The sequence below is a fragment of the Corylus avellana genome, chromosome ca8 (assembly GCF_901000735.1).
Source record: "Corylus avellana chromosome ca8, CavTom2PMs-1.0".
NCBI classification, from domain to species: domain Eukaryota; kingdom Viridiplantae; phylum Streptophyta; class Magnoliopsida; order Fagales; family Betulaceae; genus Corylus; species Corylus avellana.
This window is the reverse complement of record NC_081548.1, coordinates 4,059,752-4,075,667: the sequence shown is the minus strand read 5'-3', so window position 1 is coordinate 4,075,667 and position 15,916 is coordinate 4,059,752. Positions and strand designations below refer to the sequence as shown.

The following is a 15,916-nucleotide window of genomic DNA, read 5'->3' as shown; positions in this document are numbered from 1 at the left end:
CGACGCCGTCCTTACAACGCCCATATCAAAAACCCTCGACTCCCGTGGTGGCCAAGGGTTTTTCGCAGCTTTAGAGTCGAGAGAGATAGAGAGAGCGAGAGAGATAGAGAGAGCGATAGAGAGAATTGGGGATTCGGGTTAGAGAATTTCTCTCTAGAAAGTGAAAAATGGAGGGCATAACAGAGGCAGTGAAGAACATCGACATCACGGACTCTTCGGCCATCAAAAGGAACCGCATCCAAGTCTCTAACACCAAAAAGCCCCTCTTCTTTTACGTCAATCTTGCCAAGGTGTTTTTCTTTTTTCGTTTCTTATGTGTGTATCTATTTGTTGCTGAGAAAACTGGGGATGCGAAATGATTTAGAACGTTTTTTTGTTCTTTTTTTTTTAACTGGGTTCTCTCTCGCTAGGATTGTCATACTGCCTACGTTTGATTGCTGACAAAATTTTAGAAAAGGGGGGCAATATTAGCTTGAATATTGGGTTCTGCTTTATGATGCTCTTTCTCTCTTGTTCCCTGTTCGGTTTAGGGTTTAGAGTTTTGATATGCCCTTTGTTGAGTGGTATAACTGAGGTCTATGTGACGCACAAACTAGTACAAGAAGGAAAAAAAAATCCTTGATATACTGATTCTGCTTTTCTGGGCTTGGGAAAGATGACACAGCCCCATGGGGCCACATAGTTGTGTTGGGTTTTATTTGGAGGAGGTTTGCGTTCTGTTAGCAGCTAAGTAGAGCAAATAGAACCTTTTTATTAGCTAGGAACCATTAAATGTTAAATATGCTCTTAACTAATTGCAGGACTAGTTGATATTAACCGGCAGGTTTATTTTTTCAAAATAAGAGAAATACCCAAGTTGCATCTCATATGGATAAATAATGTCTGGATGTCCATGTCTTCATGCATGACTTATCTAGTAGTATGTTTTTCCATGTACTTGTGTATTGCGGTGGTCTCTTTCAATGATTGCATGACTGTTAATTTTCTTTGCAGAGGTACATGCAGCAGCACAATGAGGTGGAACTGTCTGCTCTAGGAATGGGTATTTTTTGTTAACCTCTTCTTGTTTCACTGAATATTATGCAGTTCCAGCATAACGATATGAACATTTCTGTTGTGCTTTTGATTCTTGATATCTTTTGCTTGCTGGAAGAATAAGTTTTATTGTCTCTATCTTGCATTTAGTATTTAAGAATTCCACTCTTTTCTTGCTGAGGACAGGAGTTTGGTGATGGTCATTGCGTTTGCTTATTGCTAGTTAGGAATTTGATTTTCATTGAGTTTGCTGATTACAGGAGTTTGGTGATGGTTGACAGTCTTGTGTAATTGTTTAATCACATAAGTGGAGAAACACTCATTTGTATTGTTAGAACTCATATTGTTGAAAGGTTTTCCTGTATTTCTGATTTGACTTTTATATTATATCTGAAGCTATCGCCACGGTGGTTACCATTGCTGAGATTTTGAAGAACAATGGACTTGCTGTTGAGAAGAGTGAGATTCTTGCTATTTTATCAAAATCCCATTTTCTTTCAGTTACATACTGAAACCTTAAAACTTACTATGGTAAAATACTACTTATACAGAGATCATGACTTCCACTGTTGACATGAGGGAGGATGCAGGGGGTCGACCCATTCAAAAAGCAAAGGTAGATTGTATATGTAATATATGTAAATTTAAAGTGTATCTAGATAGAGCCTTGCTATATGAGGTTTCAGTATTATATTCTACATTGAAAACATTGTTGGTTTTGGAATTTTTTTTTATTCATAAACCTAAAGTTCTATAATTTAAACTTCCACAAGATATTCGGAAGCATGGCAACTTTGGCTTAATTAGTAAAAACGTAACCATGCTCTAACTGGTATGTTGATAACTTCTCAATTTGGACTTGATAGTTTATTGATTGGTGGACCATCAGTACTGATAAGTCAGTTGCATGGTCATCCATATCTTTCTTTCCAGCTGATAAGATCTTTGAAATTGGCCAGACAAATGGCTAATCCTTTTTTTTTTGTCTGAATGGCTAATACTTTCTAATGGAAGAGGAGTAAGCGCTGTGTGCAGAGTTTCTTCTTATATGTGCACTGCTTGAGGATGCCGTAACTCAAATATGAGATGGCTGTACTTTTGATAAATTCCCAATTATCCAATGTGACTGCTTAGGTCTACATGGCTGTAATCTGGTTCTATAGAAGTGTGTGAGCCCCCATTTTACCCTTAAAAGAGCTTGTTATATCTGTGAATCAGGCGCTTACAAATATTTGAGAATGGAGGCTTACAGGCCCTTATCAGTTGACCATTGACTCTCCTGGGGTAGGTGATAATTTAGTCAAATCCCAAGCAATGACATGAATGATCTGGCCAACTATTTTGGTAGTTAATGACTTTCATGGTTTGCATTCCCTGTCTGTTTCTCATTCATAGTTGCATCTGCCTAACCATAAAGTGATAACTGTCAGTCAAACCAGCAGCTATTTTCTGGTTGATCTTGTTGATTTCTGATTTCTACTTTGACTACATTCTCTCTCCATTTTTTGGTTGTTTTGTGGGGGTGGGGTGTAATTCTTTAACCAAATTACACATTATTCGGTTATGAAATGGTTAAGTCCTGCAATTTTATATTTGAGGCTGATTTCATGTGGTCTTGTTAGATTGAAATAATGCTGGGGAAGTCAGACAAGTTTGACGAGTTGATGGCTGCTGCTCAAGAGGAAGGCGCAGATTATGAAGAGCAGAACTAAAGTGAAATGTTTTCTGCAATTAGATTGGTGCACTTGCTGTTAAGTTTTTTTTTTTTTTTTTAATCATGGACATCTATAATATTGTTTCTTAGATTGGCTTTGTTTAGTTAATCAGCTGCCATCATATTTCTTCTAGGTGTTTTTGTAAACTATATCCTTTGCTATTCAAAATTCAAATTTGTTAGCACCTGCTTCTTCCCTGATGTGTGGATATTTAGTGCCCTCTCTCGGTTGAGCGTCCAACTTTGTTGATCTCCATGTCTGTCGATCTAGAGTGACATCCCCAAACCACGTCATTGTGCTCTACCTAATTTTACAATCTTAATTATTGACGTCAAATAGTCCCGTGGAAGTGGCTTCAATGGTCGTCTCTGAACAATCTCCCACCTCTATCTATTTAAAAAGCTGAGGAAAGCGACAGGATATTTTAAACGTTGAAAAGTAGTGGACACAGTTTAAAATAGTTTCATTGTTCTTCTTCGGGCAGATAAGTTCTATAGAAACTAACATTTGTTGTTAAGTAACAAATTCTGGAAATCTATATCCGTTTTAAAATGTTAGAAGAGCATAAAAGCAATGGTCTAAAGCACATAACAAGAGAATGCACCAATACGTTCCGGCATGAGGAAGAAAGTGGCATCCATGGTGACAAAATTGATAGCACTAGCATTCTTTAAACTTGATTTTCTTATTTTCCAAAAACATCAGATGTAACCTCACAAACCTCCTTGAACTGAGTCACAAAAATAAAAATAAATAAAAAAATTCCAGTCGCGGAGTAAAAAAACAAAAACAAAAACAAAATTAACTTGACCTTGGGCACATGAAAAAGGAGTACTCTCACTTCCTCCTTTGCTGCGAGAGATGTGCATTATGTGAATTTTTGTTGCTTCCAAAAAACTGTCTTATGCTTCCCTTTTCATCCTCCACCAGTAGTATCCTTCCAAAAAAACTGTCTCATGCTTCCTCTTCATCCTCCACCAGTATCCTCTTGCATGCTTCATAGCACATGAAAGAAATCCCGGCAGCAGGAACTAACTTCATGCAGCTAGGGCCCAGCCCTCTATACAATCCTAGAATCCCTTCTTGTTCATATATGCTTGCAAGTGCATGGAGCACATTCTTGTATACCCGCCTTCCACTCAGAGCCCCCACCTGCATGTGCTTGCGAGCCACCTCAAGTGGGAAAGTTGCACTACTTGAAATAGCTCCGGCAGCTGACCCAATCAAAAGAGTTTCGATGTTGCCGATCTTCTCTTGCTTGAAAATTTTCCGGTAGGCTTTCCTTAATGTGTCGTAGGCGAAGTAGTTGGTTGCAGCATATGGAATTACCCCAATAAGACTAGGGGTAAGGCCTCTGTAGAGTTCTGCAGGCCCCTCTTCTCTTAGTATTTTTAAAAATGCATCAAATAAACCATTGTAAACGCCTCTCTGCAAAACACAGACCACCCTTAAATTTACCATAACATTTATACTGGAGATAAAAACATGATTTCTGATTTTGATCTATGATTACCTCTACAGTTAGTCGGGTCTTGAGTAACTCAAGAGGATATGTGCACAAAGTTGAGCTGACTCCAGCACAGGCCCCAGCAACTAAAGAGGCAGGAATTAGGAGTTTGGGCTGTTCCCCAGGTTTGTGTGACAATTGCTTGTTGACTGTATCGTAAGCAAATAGCTGGTAGAGAGAATAGCACAGAAAATTAGATACAAAGTCAAATTTTAAAGCTTAATATATGAAACACCTCTCTTTTCTGTGTCCAAGTGTATGCAAAATTATTCCTTGGACACATTCAATTCAGATTGAGAAGAAATAGGGAACATAACCAGGTTCAACAGACTTAATAGCAGAAAAACTATTTGTGATGATAAAAGAATTCAAGAAGCTACCAAATACTATGTAGCAAACTTAATGTGACCAATTGCTTTTGTTATGACTTTAAAAGTCAAGAGGCCATCTCCGCAGTGATGACATATCTTATTCTCGATGATGTAAGATATAATTAATGCTTCTAAAAGTGGAGCACAGATTACGTGTAAGTGTGCAACAGCAACTGTCCATACCCCTCAGAAAAGCACCATGTGACTTTCTCTGATTTGTATTCTTTCGTCTTCTTTTCCCAGTAACAAAAGTTCTACAAAAAAGATGTTTATTATACAAGAGGAAATTAACAAATTTCACTAAGTGACTCAAGCTTGTTCTTGAGGACAATGTGATTTCATGCCAAAAGCATATCACTGTAGATTTGGAGAGTTAAATATTCAGAATGACATAGATGATAATTTCTACAGTAAAGAGAGTTAGATATAAGATTGACATGAAGAATTACTTCTTCAGTATTGCTAATGTTGAAGTAAAGGTTTAGGGCCTGTTTGGGATTACGTTTGAGGGCCTAAAAGTGCTTTCAACACTCAAAAAGTCCGTTTGAAAAAAAAGTACTTGTTTAGTAAAAAAATTAAAAAGCGCTTTTAAGGGTCCAAAAAGTCTAAAAATGGCCAAAACGTACTTTTGGCAAAAGCTTAAAAATGAAGCTTTTGCCCAAAAGCTCTTTTTGACTTAAAAGCTCTATTTCTCAAACGCAATCCCAAACAGGCTCCTAGTCAAGGCTATGGGGACAACGTTAAGGCAAGTCAGACGAATGTTCTACTGACCACAAAAGTTGATTAGTGCCTGGGAATTCTCCCAATCCTAAACAAATCGGCATCCCAATTTTCAGAAAATGAAATCAAGCCTCACAAACCACCACCTTATACCTATGTTGATAGGAGGACTTAGAAAAAGAAAAATTAATCACTACTGGAACAGGAGAGACCAATTTCACTGGGATAAGGAAGTTAGCAACCAATTCTTTTGTTCTCCATGTACTTAATACTACACTAATAAACATAGCAGGTGATCAAACTTGGGCTAGTGTGGCTAGCGTTAACCAGCACAACTCATAAAGTCCTCGAGTCCTAATTCTGTACATTTATGTATAACTGTCAAAAAGATGCATGCCACAAGAGCTGACAGAGAAAACAAGGCAACCTTCAAAGCAACAATGACCTTTTAATGTCAAACATAAAGCCAAATTTGATGTCAATATAAAGTAGCTTCAAAAGCAAGTATGATCATAAAATTTGAACAAGAAAAAAGATATGCAATTATAACCAGTGATATTATATACATCTAGGTCTCGAGAAAATTAGCACTTGTTCTGGATAAGGTAAACTAATGACATCAAGTTTGAAACTATCATAACAACTAAAATGCAACCATACACATAAAACACCTTTTGAACAGATGTAACCTACATCTGCTTGTTAAAAAGTGGGAACCTAAAGATGGTTTTTTTGCAGGTATAAATGTGTATAAATTGACAAACATGAAATGGACACACAGTCTACAACAAAAATGCTTATCTCAAAAACGTGTTAAGCCAAACGAAAGCACAAGTGAGCCAGAGATGTCATTGAGCAATTGCAAGTTACCCTTTCATATATAATTGATTGCTTTAATAAGCGGAGAGCTGAGCATTGACTGTAATTGTAAAACAGTGTCAAGCGTATAGCACTTGGGATCAGTCCAAATTGAAATAAAAATCATTACATACTTCTTGCAAGTGATGCTACATGAGATGAAGAAATCTGCGTTATTTTTCTTTTCTAGATGAGTCTGTTCAAATAAAAAAAATTAATATTTTATTTTAGCAAACATTTTCAAAGAGAGGCAGAATCAGGTGGGAAATCCAGTTGTTTCATCCTTGAAAGCAAATTTTCTTCCCTACAATGCCTATCTCAGTTCAAGCAAATTTCTTATAAGCTATCAACTTACGAAAATATAGCATCATTACTCTCTTTTCATTTCACAAACCTTTTGCCAAAAAGCTACCACGGATGCAAATGTATACTTCCATCTGAACTTAAATACTCATCCTTAAAACATCTCATAAAAAAGGCATCAGAAATCACCAAAACAGGAACCATCTCTAGCAATAAGTCAATAAGAAACCACAACAAAAATGCAGTGAGCAACGCAGTTCCACAACCCAATTGTCTTACTTTCATGCTCTGAGTGATATAAACGAAAACTGATGACATCAAGGAAACAAACTAAAGTTTAGAAAAAGTTAAAAAAAAAATACTGTAGGCATAAACAAAAAAGAACATATAGTTTGCAGAATGTACAAGCAACGTCACCAACCAACAACAGAATTCTTATCTAAATCAAACCAAGTGACCAAAATTAACAATACAGTAAATGCAAACCAAGCAATCAATAAAGCACAAATAAAATATTTATAATAAACAAAAAAAAAGGGGACTAAATTAGATATTAGATATCTATTTTATTACCTCTATCGCCTTGCTAGGCGCAACTCGAATTACATTAACAAAATTGCCCCTAAACAGCCCCTTCCATCCGTCAGTGTTCATGATATTTTGGAACACCTCGGTAGTAGAATGCCCGCTACTCCCAACCATCAAATGCGTCCTTATCGTCTCCAGCGGCGCCACTGCCGTTCGAGACACCGCCCCGGCTATCGCGCCGCTTATCAACCTCCTAAGCGAAGGATTTGAGACCTTAATCTTCAACTGAAGACCACCATTCCTCTTCTTCTTCGTCACAATCCCCTCCTCCCCTTCCCGCACTCCGACTATCCGAAACCCCTCCAGGGACGACATGTACTTGGCGCACAAATCCGCGTACGGTACCTTCACGCCACCATTGTCTCGGGAATCCGGAGGATTAGGCGTGAAGGCACCCATTCCGACCTGACCAACGCTGGCGAATAAGCCTCCGGGGTGAAAGGACCCATCTTGTAGGCTCCACTGAGAGCCCAAATCACAAACAGAGAAAAAACCATCTCGTTTATCATCGAACAGTTGGATGCCTCTCCTACCCATTGATCAGAACCTCGCAAATATGCTATCTTTCAAGGGGTTTCAGCGAACAGCCAAAGACACTGTTTTCATGGTTTCTAACCAAATTCAGAGCGTTTGGGCGAGAGAGATTCGGTTTTGGACAGATGCGGTATCCAAAAACCCCATCTTTTTTCAGAGAAAATTGAGAAAAGGGTATGATTTGTAACCAATGGAAGCTGAGATTAGAAAGAAAGTTTGAAGAAATGGGTATCCGAAAGGCTGGGAAATGGTTGGTGAAGCCGAAAGTGAAGGCGGAGAGAACGAGAGATAGGGGAGTGTGGGAAGAAAACCTAGAAGGAACAGTGAGAGAGAGGAGGGGTAGGTGATCTCTCTTTCTCTCTCTCTCTCTCTCTCTCGGAGCTCTCAGTTTAATTTACGTTATATATTTGTTGTGGATACTCTACTTGTTAGGTTGCCATTAGCTCTGCTTTGCTTGCCTGTCTCTTGGTTGGTAGAAGACTGTTCAGGTTTTTGCGCCTCTTGTGGCATAAAGGATATTGTTACTATTTATTAAACCATTTTACCAAATATTTTTAGATTCTAGTGTATATCTTCTCTCTATTTCTGTTTTTTTTATTTATTTATTTAATTTTGGAAATTTGGATTTAGTGTTCTTTAATAGGAATGAAGCTATAGTCTGCAATGGTGCAATAGTTTGATTTACCCAAAATAATCTATACCGCAAGAGTAAATTTTCGAGAGTAATTCTAAAATGAAGTACTTTTAAAATTACTATTTGATCAAAATTCAATAATAATTAATCATAAGCTTAATAGTAATTTTAAAAGTCATATCATTTTTAAAGTGACATAAAGAGATCATAAAAGTGACTTATAGCATTACTCAATTTTTACACAGGCAGAATGTTGGACTGGCCGCCTACAAAATAAGGAAATGGGCAATCAAAACCCACAAAAAGCCTACGATGAATAAGTTAATTAAGTATTTATAAAGAGAGTTTACGGCGGGTGTCACTCTAATGGCAGTGAGTGTCCCTTTTTTTTTTTTTTTTTTTAATTTATTTTTTTTTATAAGCAAATAAGGAGCAGATACAAGGATTAAAACATTAAAAAAGGGGTAGACACCCCAACAATATATCCAAAACAAAAATTATAGTGCAGAAAATACAAACAAATAATAGGCAATGGGTCATAAATGACCCGAGCCTCTCTAGAAGGGCCGCTAAAACCAATTACAAAGGCAAAACCCGGAGCTATCCGAAGATACCTCACAAGCAAGCAACGAACAAGGCATCCAAAAGGATGCCAATGGAAGGTAGGCACTGAAACCAATGGAGTGTCCCTCTAATTGTATTTTTTTGCCTGGCAAGTGGTCCATCAACCTGATCGACTATATATATATATATATATATATATATATATAGGTGAAGATAAATAGCACAAGCACAAGCACGCTGACAATTTTTTTTTATTTTTTATTAAAATATTAAAAAAAAAAATTTTTGCTGCTTGAGCACGCGGCGTGCTCTAAATCACGGCTATATATATGCAATGATTTGAGCTACACTTGATTAGCACGAAGTTCGATTGGAGCTACAAATTTGGTGGCCTAAAAGTTAATCCAAGAGTCGTTTCATGTAGCAATTAAATTAAATACTTTTAAAGTTTCAGATGTTTTTAGTTAATTTAATATTGTAGGTTTATGCGGAGAAATGACAACTTTTAATTTATATTGTTATGAGTCTGGACAAACGGATATGGCGGCTTAAGATTATTAAAGAATACTCACTTTTCTTAATTTTTAGTTAATGTATTACTTTCTTTTATTATTATTTTTTATTTTTAGCTAATGCCTTTTTTTTTTTTTTTAAGAGAAATTATTTCAGTCTCATTAATTGATGAAGGATTATGAGCATAAAACTCTTATATTACAGAGCAAAAGGTCTAAGAAAATCATAGTCAAAATTACAAAGTTACAAGTCATAGATACATACATAACAACCTATCTATGATATCAAAATTTGCTAACCCATGACTAATCTTCAGTTGTAACAATAGATATGTTTCAAACAAACTCAACTCAATACATAAGTAGCTTATATTCTTCGGCCCTGAGAGTAGAAAACCGCATGCCGGAACTCATCCTCTTTAACCCGAAAGCTAGAAAATTGTTCACATCCACAAACCAATGGTCTGGACAAACCTTATTCAAACAAGTTACAAATAAACTGCAAAATAAAATAAAATAAAATAAAATACAGAAAAAAAAAACTCAAAACTAGCAAACAGCAGCATCAGTGAAGCTCCCACGTCGGTGCGTGGTGGCAGTATTGCGATGAGGAGGGCGGCAATAGGTGGCGAAGAGGCTAAAGAAGACGAGGAAGAGGCACATCGTTGGCCTAACAAGCCCGAAATGAATAGATCTAGCTTAGATCAAATCGAATTTAAAATCCCCAAGGCGAACAGAACAAAAGATAAAAAAATAAAAAATGCACAAGAGCAAAAGAAGGGGTGAGGGAAGGGGGGGAGGAGGGAGGGTTGGAACCCTCCCTCCTCCCTAATGAGAAGAAAAATTAGAAATAGGTCAGAGGTTCTCTCTCTACAGTCGGCTCCTCGCCTTTGTTTATTTTCTGACATAGCTATTGTCATTTTTTTTTTTTTTTTGGATATATCTACTAGTGACCAACGCTTCATAAGACGTGGTCTCTAGCCGATTGATCTACCATTTGAGGACATAACTAATGTCTTTTTAAATGCACTCTACATCATATTATTTAATCTCTCTCTCTCCCTCTCTCTCTCTCTCCCTCTCTATATATATATATATATATATTAATTCTTTCATTATTATCTCCCTCTCTCTCTCTCTCTCTCTCTCTCAGAGGGAGCCATCCGCTCGACGTTGCTATGGAGGATTTGACATTATTAATACATTTCTTAAAAAGATTAAAAATGCATTTCTTGACAATGGATATATAAAAATGTCAAATGTCTTTATAAATGACGATACATTTGGATATAATGACGTTAGTAGACATTTATTAACAATACATATATTCATAAATTTACCAAGTAGAGAAATACTTTTTTTTTTTTTTTTTTTTACATGTCCACACAATGGAATGAGGAGAGGGATTTGAATTAGTGACCTCCGGTTTATGAGGCGTGGTCCACTGTCGATTGATCTACCTCTTGGGAACAGTGGAAAAAAACTTAATAGAAGATGGTTAATTAGTATATTGAAAGATATGGATAGAATATATATATATATATATATAAAATACAAAATCTAACATAAGCCAACTAGATAATGAAGTTAACTAGAGATTAAGAAAAATTTTAATTCTGAAAAAAAGTCATGCACCAATTAATGATCATATTACTTACACGTATACTTGGGTTAATTTAAAAATAAAATTATTAAAAAACAAGAAAATTGGCAACGATCATGAACAATAAATTAAAAATGAAAAAGATCTGAAAAGAGTACTATTAAAAAAATTTGTTATCGTGCAGAAACATACTGAAAATAACCTACCTAGTATTTTTCCTAAAAAAATGGAAATATATATATAATTCTAATTAAAAAAGACCTTATTAAAATTTCTCATCTTAGATCCTAATGTAACTCATATTGAACCATCCCTGAACTAATATTTTTATAGGAAAAGAAAGATGATAATTCTTTTTTCATTTACTTTTTAGTAGTGGCTTTTTAATGGGTACAAAAAAAGAGTAAACAGAAATATGTTTATTTTGGGTCTAGCATTATATTCTTACTTACTTAAGAACTAGACAGAAATTTATTCCAAACTGGTCTGGAAAAAATATCCTTCAACCTATGTAAAATAGTGTCAAGTGTCTGTAAATATTTAAAAGATACATTAAATTTAGTCTAAATTAATAAACGGCTATTAATGAGGTTAAAAATTTAATGTGTATTTTAAATGTTTATAGACACTTGACACTATTTTATATGAGTTGAAGGATATTTCTTTCAGACTGGTTTGAAGTAAATTTCTGTCCCTTGAAGTAAAAAATATTAATAATAATAAAAAACTTAGTTTTCTTCTTTATTTATTAATCAAACACAGAAAATAATTTAACCCTCTTGTTTTCTTCCCTCTCTTTAAAATAAAACTGAGTGTTAATTAATTGATTTTATTTATTTTTAAATCTTTTAAATTCCACGGCCCATTGCCAACTACAAGAGTTACTAATTAGCCAGGCGTTGGACCTATTTGTGTACATTTTAGGTAACCAATTATTTTACAATTGCTACAACGGAAAGCAACAATGAATTGAAAGTTAAGTATAGGAAAGCTTCTCCTGCTTCAATCCATAAATCTTACCTGTAAAACTTTCCCTGCTGGCTGCTGCTGAATGTTAGATAGGTTTGCCCCCAAACCCTCATTAGCTAATATTAAGCATATTCCCTTTAGGGATTCTCAAGACATATTATTACTTTCTTTATGAGAGGGATTCTGCACCTTTTTTGGAGTGAAGATTGCAGCTTGCAGTTTACAATAATAAAAGACGTCGGATGTGAAAAATTCTAAACAGATAAATATTACAATTTTATGCGGAATTAACAGATATATATCAAAACAAACATTCACCAAAATATGAACAATCACACACAAAGATTTTGGTGACGAAGAGGAAACCTTTTAGAAAACGTTCTAAAAGTAAAACCTCTCCGGGGCAGCCAAACCCAGGAAATCACTATCAAAAGATTATCCAGAGATTACAGACACTAGGACCACTTACAACCCTTTGCAAGACCTTGACTCTGTAAGATCGACAAGCCTCCGACTTGTCTCCTCGCTCACAATCTTCTTCAACGTGATTCTTCTTTATCGGACCCTTCCGATAGACTTCAATTAAGCACACAATCAATACTAACAAAAATCCTCTAAGAGGAATCAATTTGGCTCACAACAAAATAATCACTCAAGCACAGCCTCACACGAACTCTCTGGGGGTGAAAATTCATACTTCTCTCTTCTATAATGATGTATATATACCCCCGACAAAACCCTAGACCTAACCCACTTAAAAACACGTTTTTGGGCCTAAAACTTACGGGGGGTCCGGACCCGTTAATGGGCGGTCCGGACACGGCTTTGCGGAGCAAGATTTTAGTTTATGGAAATGAGGTCCGGACCCGGGGAATTGGGGTCCGGACCCGGCCTGTCCAGTCTTCATCAACAGCTCCGATCGATGGGCGTTTGTGGTCCGATTGAGCTGAAATTTTGCAGGGACGTTCATAACACATGAATCTACATTATGAACGGTGGAGATTGGATTCTGAGCATTCTATATCAGTGTTTGAGCCCATGAGTAGTAGCCTCTGCATTTTGGAACTGAATTAAGCCAACACAAGAACTAATAAACTCCCCCTTTGGCAATTCGGTGACAAAACCAAAATGCCGAGCCAATCCCATCATCTCCCCATATTTACTCCCCCTTTTTGTCGCAGAATGACAAAAGGTCTTCATGTTTCCTGAAACACTTCACAAAATACATCAAGGCATATGTGGAACAAGAAGACATAAATAAAACTCATGATAAAAAAAATGACGTAGAATGCGTGATTATAAAGAAACATCAGCAAAACTCCCCCTCAATGTATGACTCAATTAACAACAGGAAACTGGAAATGCAAAGCATGTTTCTCTCCCTTAAAAGTTAAATGAACACACATGATAACACATCAATGACTCATGTATTGCACAATGAATATCCAAACATGCTCCAAATATGCCAAATATACATGAGACTAGAAATGGCTAGAAACTCATATTGCTTAACCCAAGCCAAGAAAATGTTCCATTCAACCTATGCTTGTGTGGTGTGTGGGTAAGCCATCCAAAGAGAAAAATTTTCAGTTTACAAAATGAGGAGAAAGTTTCACCACCACGAGGTTTTGACAAGTATATCAAATCAAAAGTCAAACCTTATCATACTAGGGCCTAGCCACTCTCATCCTATACAATTCTCTTTGTAAAATATTTTGCACAAGTTTGACACAGTAAAATAAATTCCTTTTGGAATATGATCTTTTGATTTTATTTGTTTCACTATTTTGTTTATTTTTCTCTTTGAGAAAGTGTCCTTAAACTTTTGGTGCTTATCACAACAGAGAAAGCAGGAATTTTTAAGCCCTAGGTTCAACTAGCATATGGTCAATTTGAAAAATATGACTAGTCAAAAACCCCATATGGCTACCTAACAGACCTCACAAATAAAGTGAAACAAAACCTCAATTTAAGCTTAACTGTGCACAAGAAATAAAGCATAGGCAAAAAGTACCACATAAGCTCAGGCTTTAGGTAACCACAAAAACAAGTTCATTGACACAAATTTTCATCTCATGCATATTAAGAACATTCCAAGACGTAAGGAATTAAATTCATAAAAAGCAACATGAGAAATTAATGAACTATCTCGGTGCATAAGACAAAATAAAGAAAATAAAGAAAAAAACAACCAAAGTAAAATATTTTTGTCGTTTTGTTATTTTTCACAAAAGAAATGCACACAAACAAAATACAATTTCAAAACGAAATAAAACAAAAATGCAATGAAAAACGAAAAACAACATGCTCTAGGATATGCAAAGATATGCATGAAAAACAATCCTAGACATGTGGGTGACTCACCTAACATAAGGTGAGATCATCACCACTCCCCCTCAAGGGGTGAATGGTATCATCCTTCCTAACCCAAACTTGAGAAATCTTAGGTCTAGACTTATGACTTTGCTTAAACTTATCTAGCCTAGATAGCACTTCTCTCATCATTATGACCAAACCCTCACTTTCTTTCCTAGAATAGAAATTTTTATTTATATGCACATGAGGTTTCAAATTAAAACAGTGAGGTCGAATGTGACCCACTTTGCCACAGTGATGACATGTAGGGACAAACCTTTGTGAAGGTAATTTCCTAGGAGGATGCATGACTCTAGGTGTAGGGTAAGATGCTTGAGGCTCAATGTAGATTTTCTTACCTTTATTACCTTGAGGAGTCGGAGCAACTACTTGCTTTTCTTCACTTGAAGATTCTTCTACTTTCACTGGTTTAAAAAAAACAGTCTTTGAAGTAGAAGCACGGTTAGAAGACAAAGAAGCAGTTTTATCAAATCCTAAGCCAGATCTGTCGCTAGATTGCTTTTGAATATGCAACATTTTATCAAGCTTTTCACTAGAGAATTTACTCAAGTGATTTCTAGATACAATCAGATCATTTTGAAGGGTATTATTTTTAGCAATTAACACATGATTTTCAGATTTGAGAGTATTGCAAACAACATGTGAATCACTCAAAGATTTCAACAAATTATCCCTTTCAAGCTCAAGATTCTTAAAATCCTTAACAATTTTCAAGTTAGTATTTCTAAGCATAGAAAACTTTTCCATTAAATTGTTAAAGGAGTTTTGAAGATCATTAACCCTATTTGATTCATTATCAGGGGCAGACTGAACATCTGATTGATTAGAATCATCAGAATCATAAGATGCACCAAAAGCCATATAATTAGGAGTTTCTTCCTCATCAGTGTCACTCAATGTAATATTGAAAGCTTTTTGACCTTTTGGCTTATTACTCTTGAGGTTAGCACAATCCTTTTGCACATGACCATAGCCAGAACACTCATAACATTGTGGACCACGTGGGTCTCTTTCATTTCTAACCTGAGTACTCTCTTTTTGTTTTCCAAATTTCTTGGAAATTCTATGTTCATTTATAAAATACCTTCTAGCTATCAATGCAAGTTCCTCATCATCTGGTGAATCCTCATCAGATAACTCATCAGAGTTCTTCCTAAGAGTTCTAAGGGCAATATCCTTATTTTTCCTAGGTTGAGGCAAGGAAAACTCATAAGTTTGAAGAGCACCAACTAACTCTTCTATCCTCATGGTATTAAGATCAGTGCATGACTCAATAGCAGTTGCCTTCATTCTGAATCTTTCAGGGAGGGATCTCATAACTTTTCTAATAAGCTTAGTGTCAGAAACTTTCTTTCCTAGATTTATCATGGAATTTCTAATTTCACTAAGTTTACCAAAAAATTCATTGAATGTCTCATCCTCTAACATTTTAATATCCTAAAACTGAGAAACTAACATTTGAAGTTTTGAAGCTTTAACAAGATTAGTTCCTTCATACGTAGTTTCTAGGATCTCCCATGCATCCTTGGCACTATCACAATTTGAAATTCTGGAGAACTCAGTTTGTGAAATTGCCAAGCATAGAGCATTCGTAGCTTTGTCATTCGCCATACGAGTTTGTTTTTCA

At 35.9% G+C, this 15,916-nt stretch overlaps 2 protein-coding genes across 2 annotated transcripts; one reads left to right on the top strand and one right to left on the bottom strand.

Moving 5' to 3' along the window:
* The first annotated feature begins 23 nt into the window (after window positions 1–23).
* Window positions 24–2,926, top strand: LOC132189678 (uncharacterized protein At2g34160-like). The gene is made up of 5 exons (XM_059604440.1): window positions 24–290; window positions 994–1,042; window positions 1,432–1,494; window positions 1,587–1,651; window positions 2,658–2,926. Exons 1-5 carry the CDS (start codon window positions 168–170, stop codon window positions 2,745–2,747), a joined length of 390 nt encoding a protein of 129 aa, XP_059460423.1. The 5' UTR covers window positions 24–167; the 3' UTR covers window positions 2,748–2,926.
* Window positions 2,927–3,416: 490 nt separating this feature from the next.
* On the bottom strand, window positions 3,417–8,105 carry LOC132189760 (adenine nucleotide transporter BT1, chloroplastic/mitochondrial). Its single transcript, XM_059604543.1, has 3 exons — window positions 7,083–8,105; window positions 4,264–4,425; window positions 3,417–4,178 (listed from the first exon to the last, which is right to left on the bottom strand). Exons 1-3 carry the CDS (start codon window positions 7,632–7,634, stop codon window positions 3,705–3,707), a joined length of 1,188 nt encoding a protein of 395 aa, XP_059460526.1. The 5' UTR covers window positions 7,635–8,105; the 3' UTR covers window positions 3,417–3,704.
* Between the last annotated feature and the right edge of the window lie 7,811 nt (window positions 8,106–15,916).

Bases quoted from the DNA above. Each gene is read 5' to 3' on its own strand.
- LOC132189760 (XM_059604543.1), bottom strand. From the start codon at position 7,634: ATGGGTAGGAGAGGCATCCAACTGTTCGATGATAAACGAGATGGTTTT. The intron at 4,426-7,082 runs GTAATAAAATAG...TCTCTCTACCAG, and splicing joins CGCCTAGCAAGGCGATAGAG to CTATTTGCTTACGATACAGT. The intron at 4,179-4,263 runs GTAATCATAGAT...TGTGTTTTGCAG, and splicing joins AGACCCGACTAACTGTAGAG to AGAGGCGTTTACAATGGTTT.
- LOC132189678 (XM_059604440.1), top strand. From the start codon at position 168: ATGGAGGGCATAACAGAGGCAGTGAAGAACATCGACATCACGGACTCT. The intron at 1,495-1,586 runs GTGAGATTCTTG...CTACTTATACAG, and splicing joins TGGACTTGCTGTTGAGAAGA to AGATCATGACTTCCACTGTT. The intron at 1,652-2,657 runs GTAGATTGTATA...TGGTCTTGTTAG, and splicing joins GACCCATTCAAAAAGCAAAG to ATTGAAATAATGCTGGGGAA.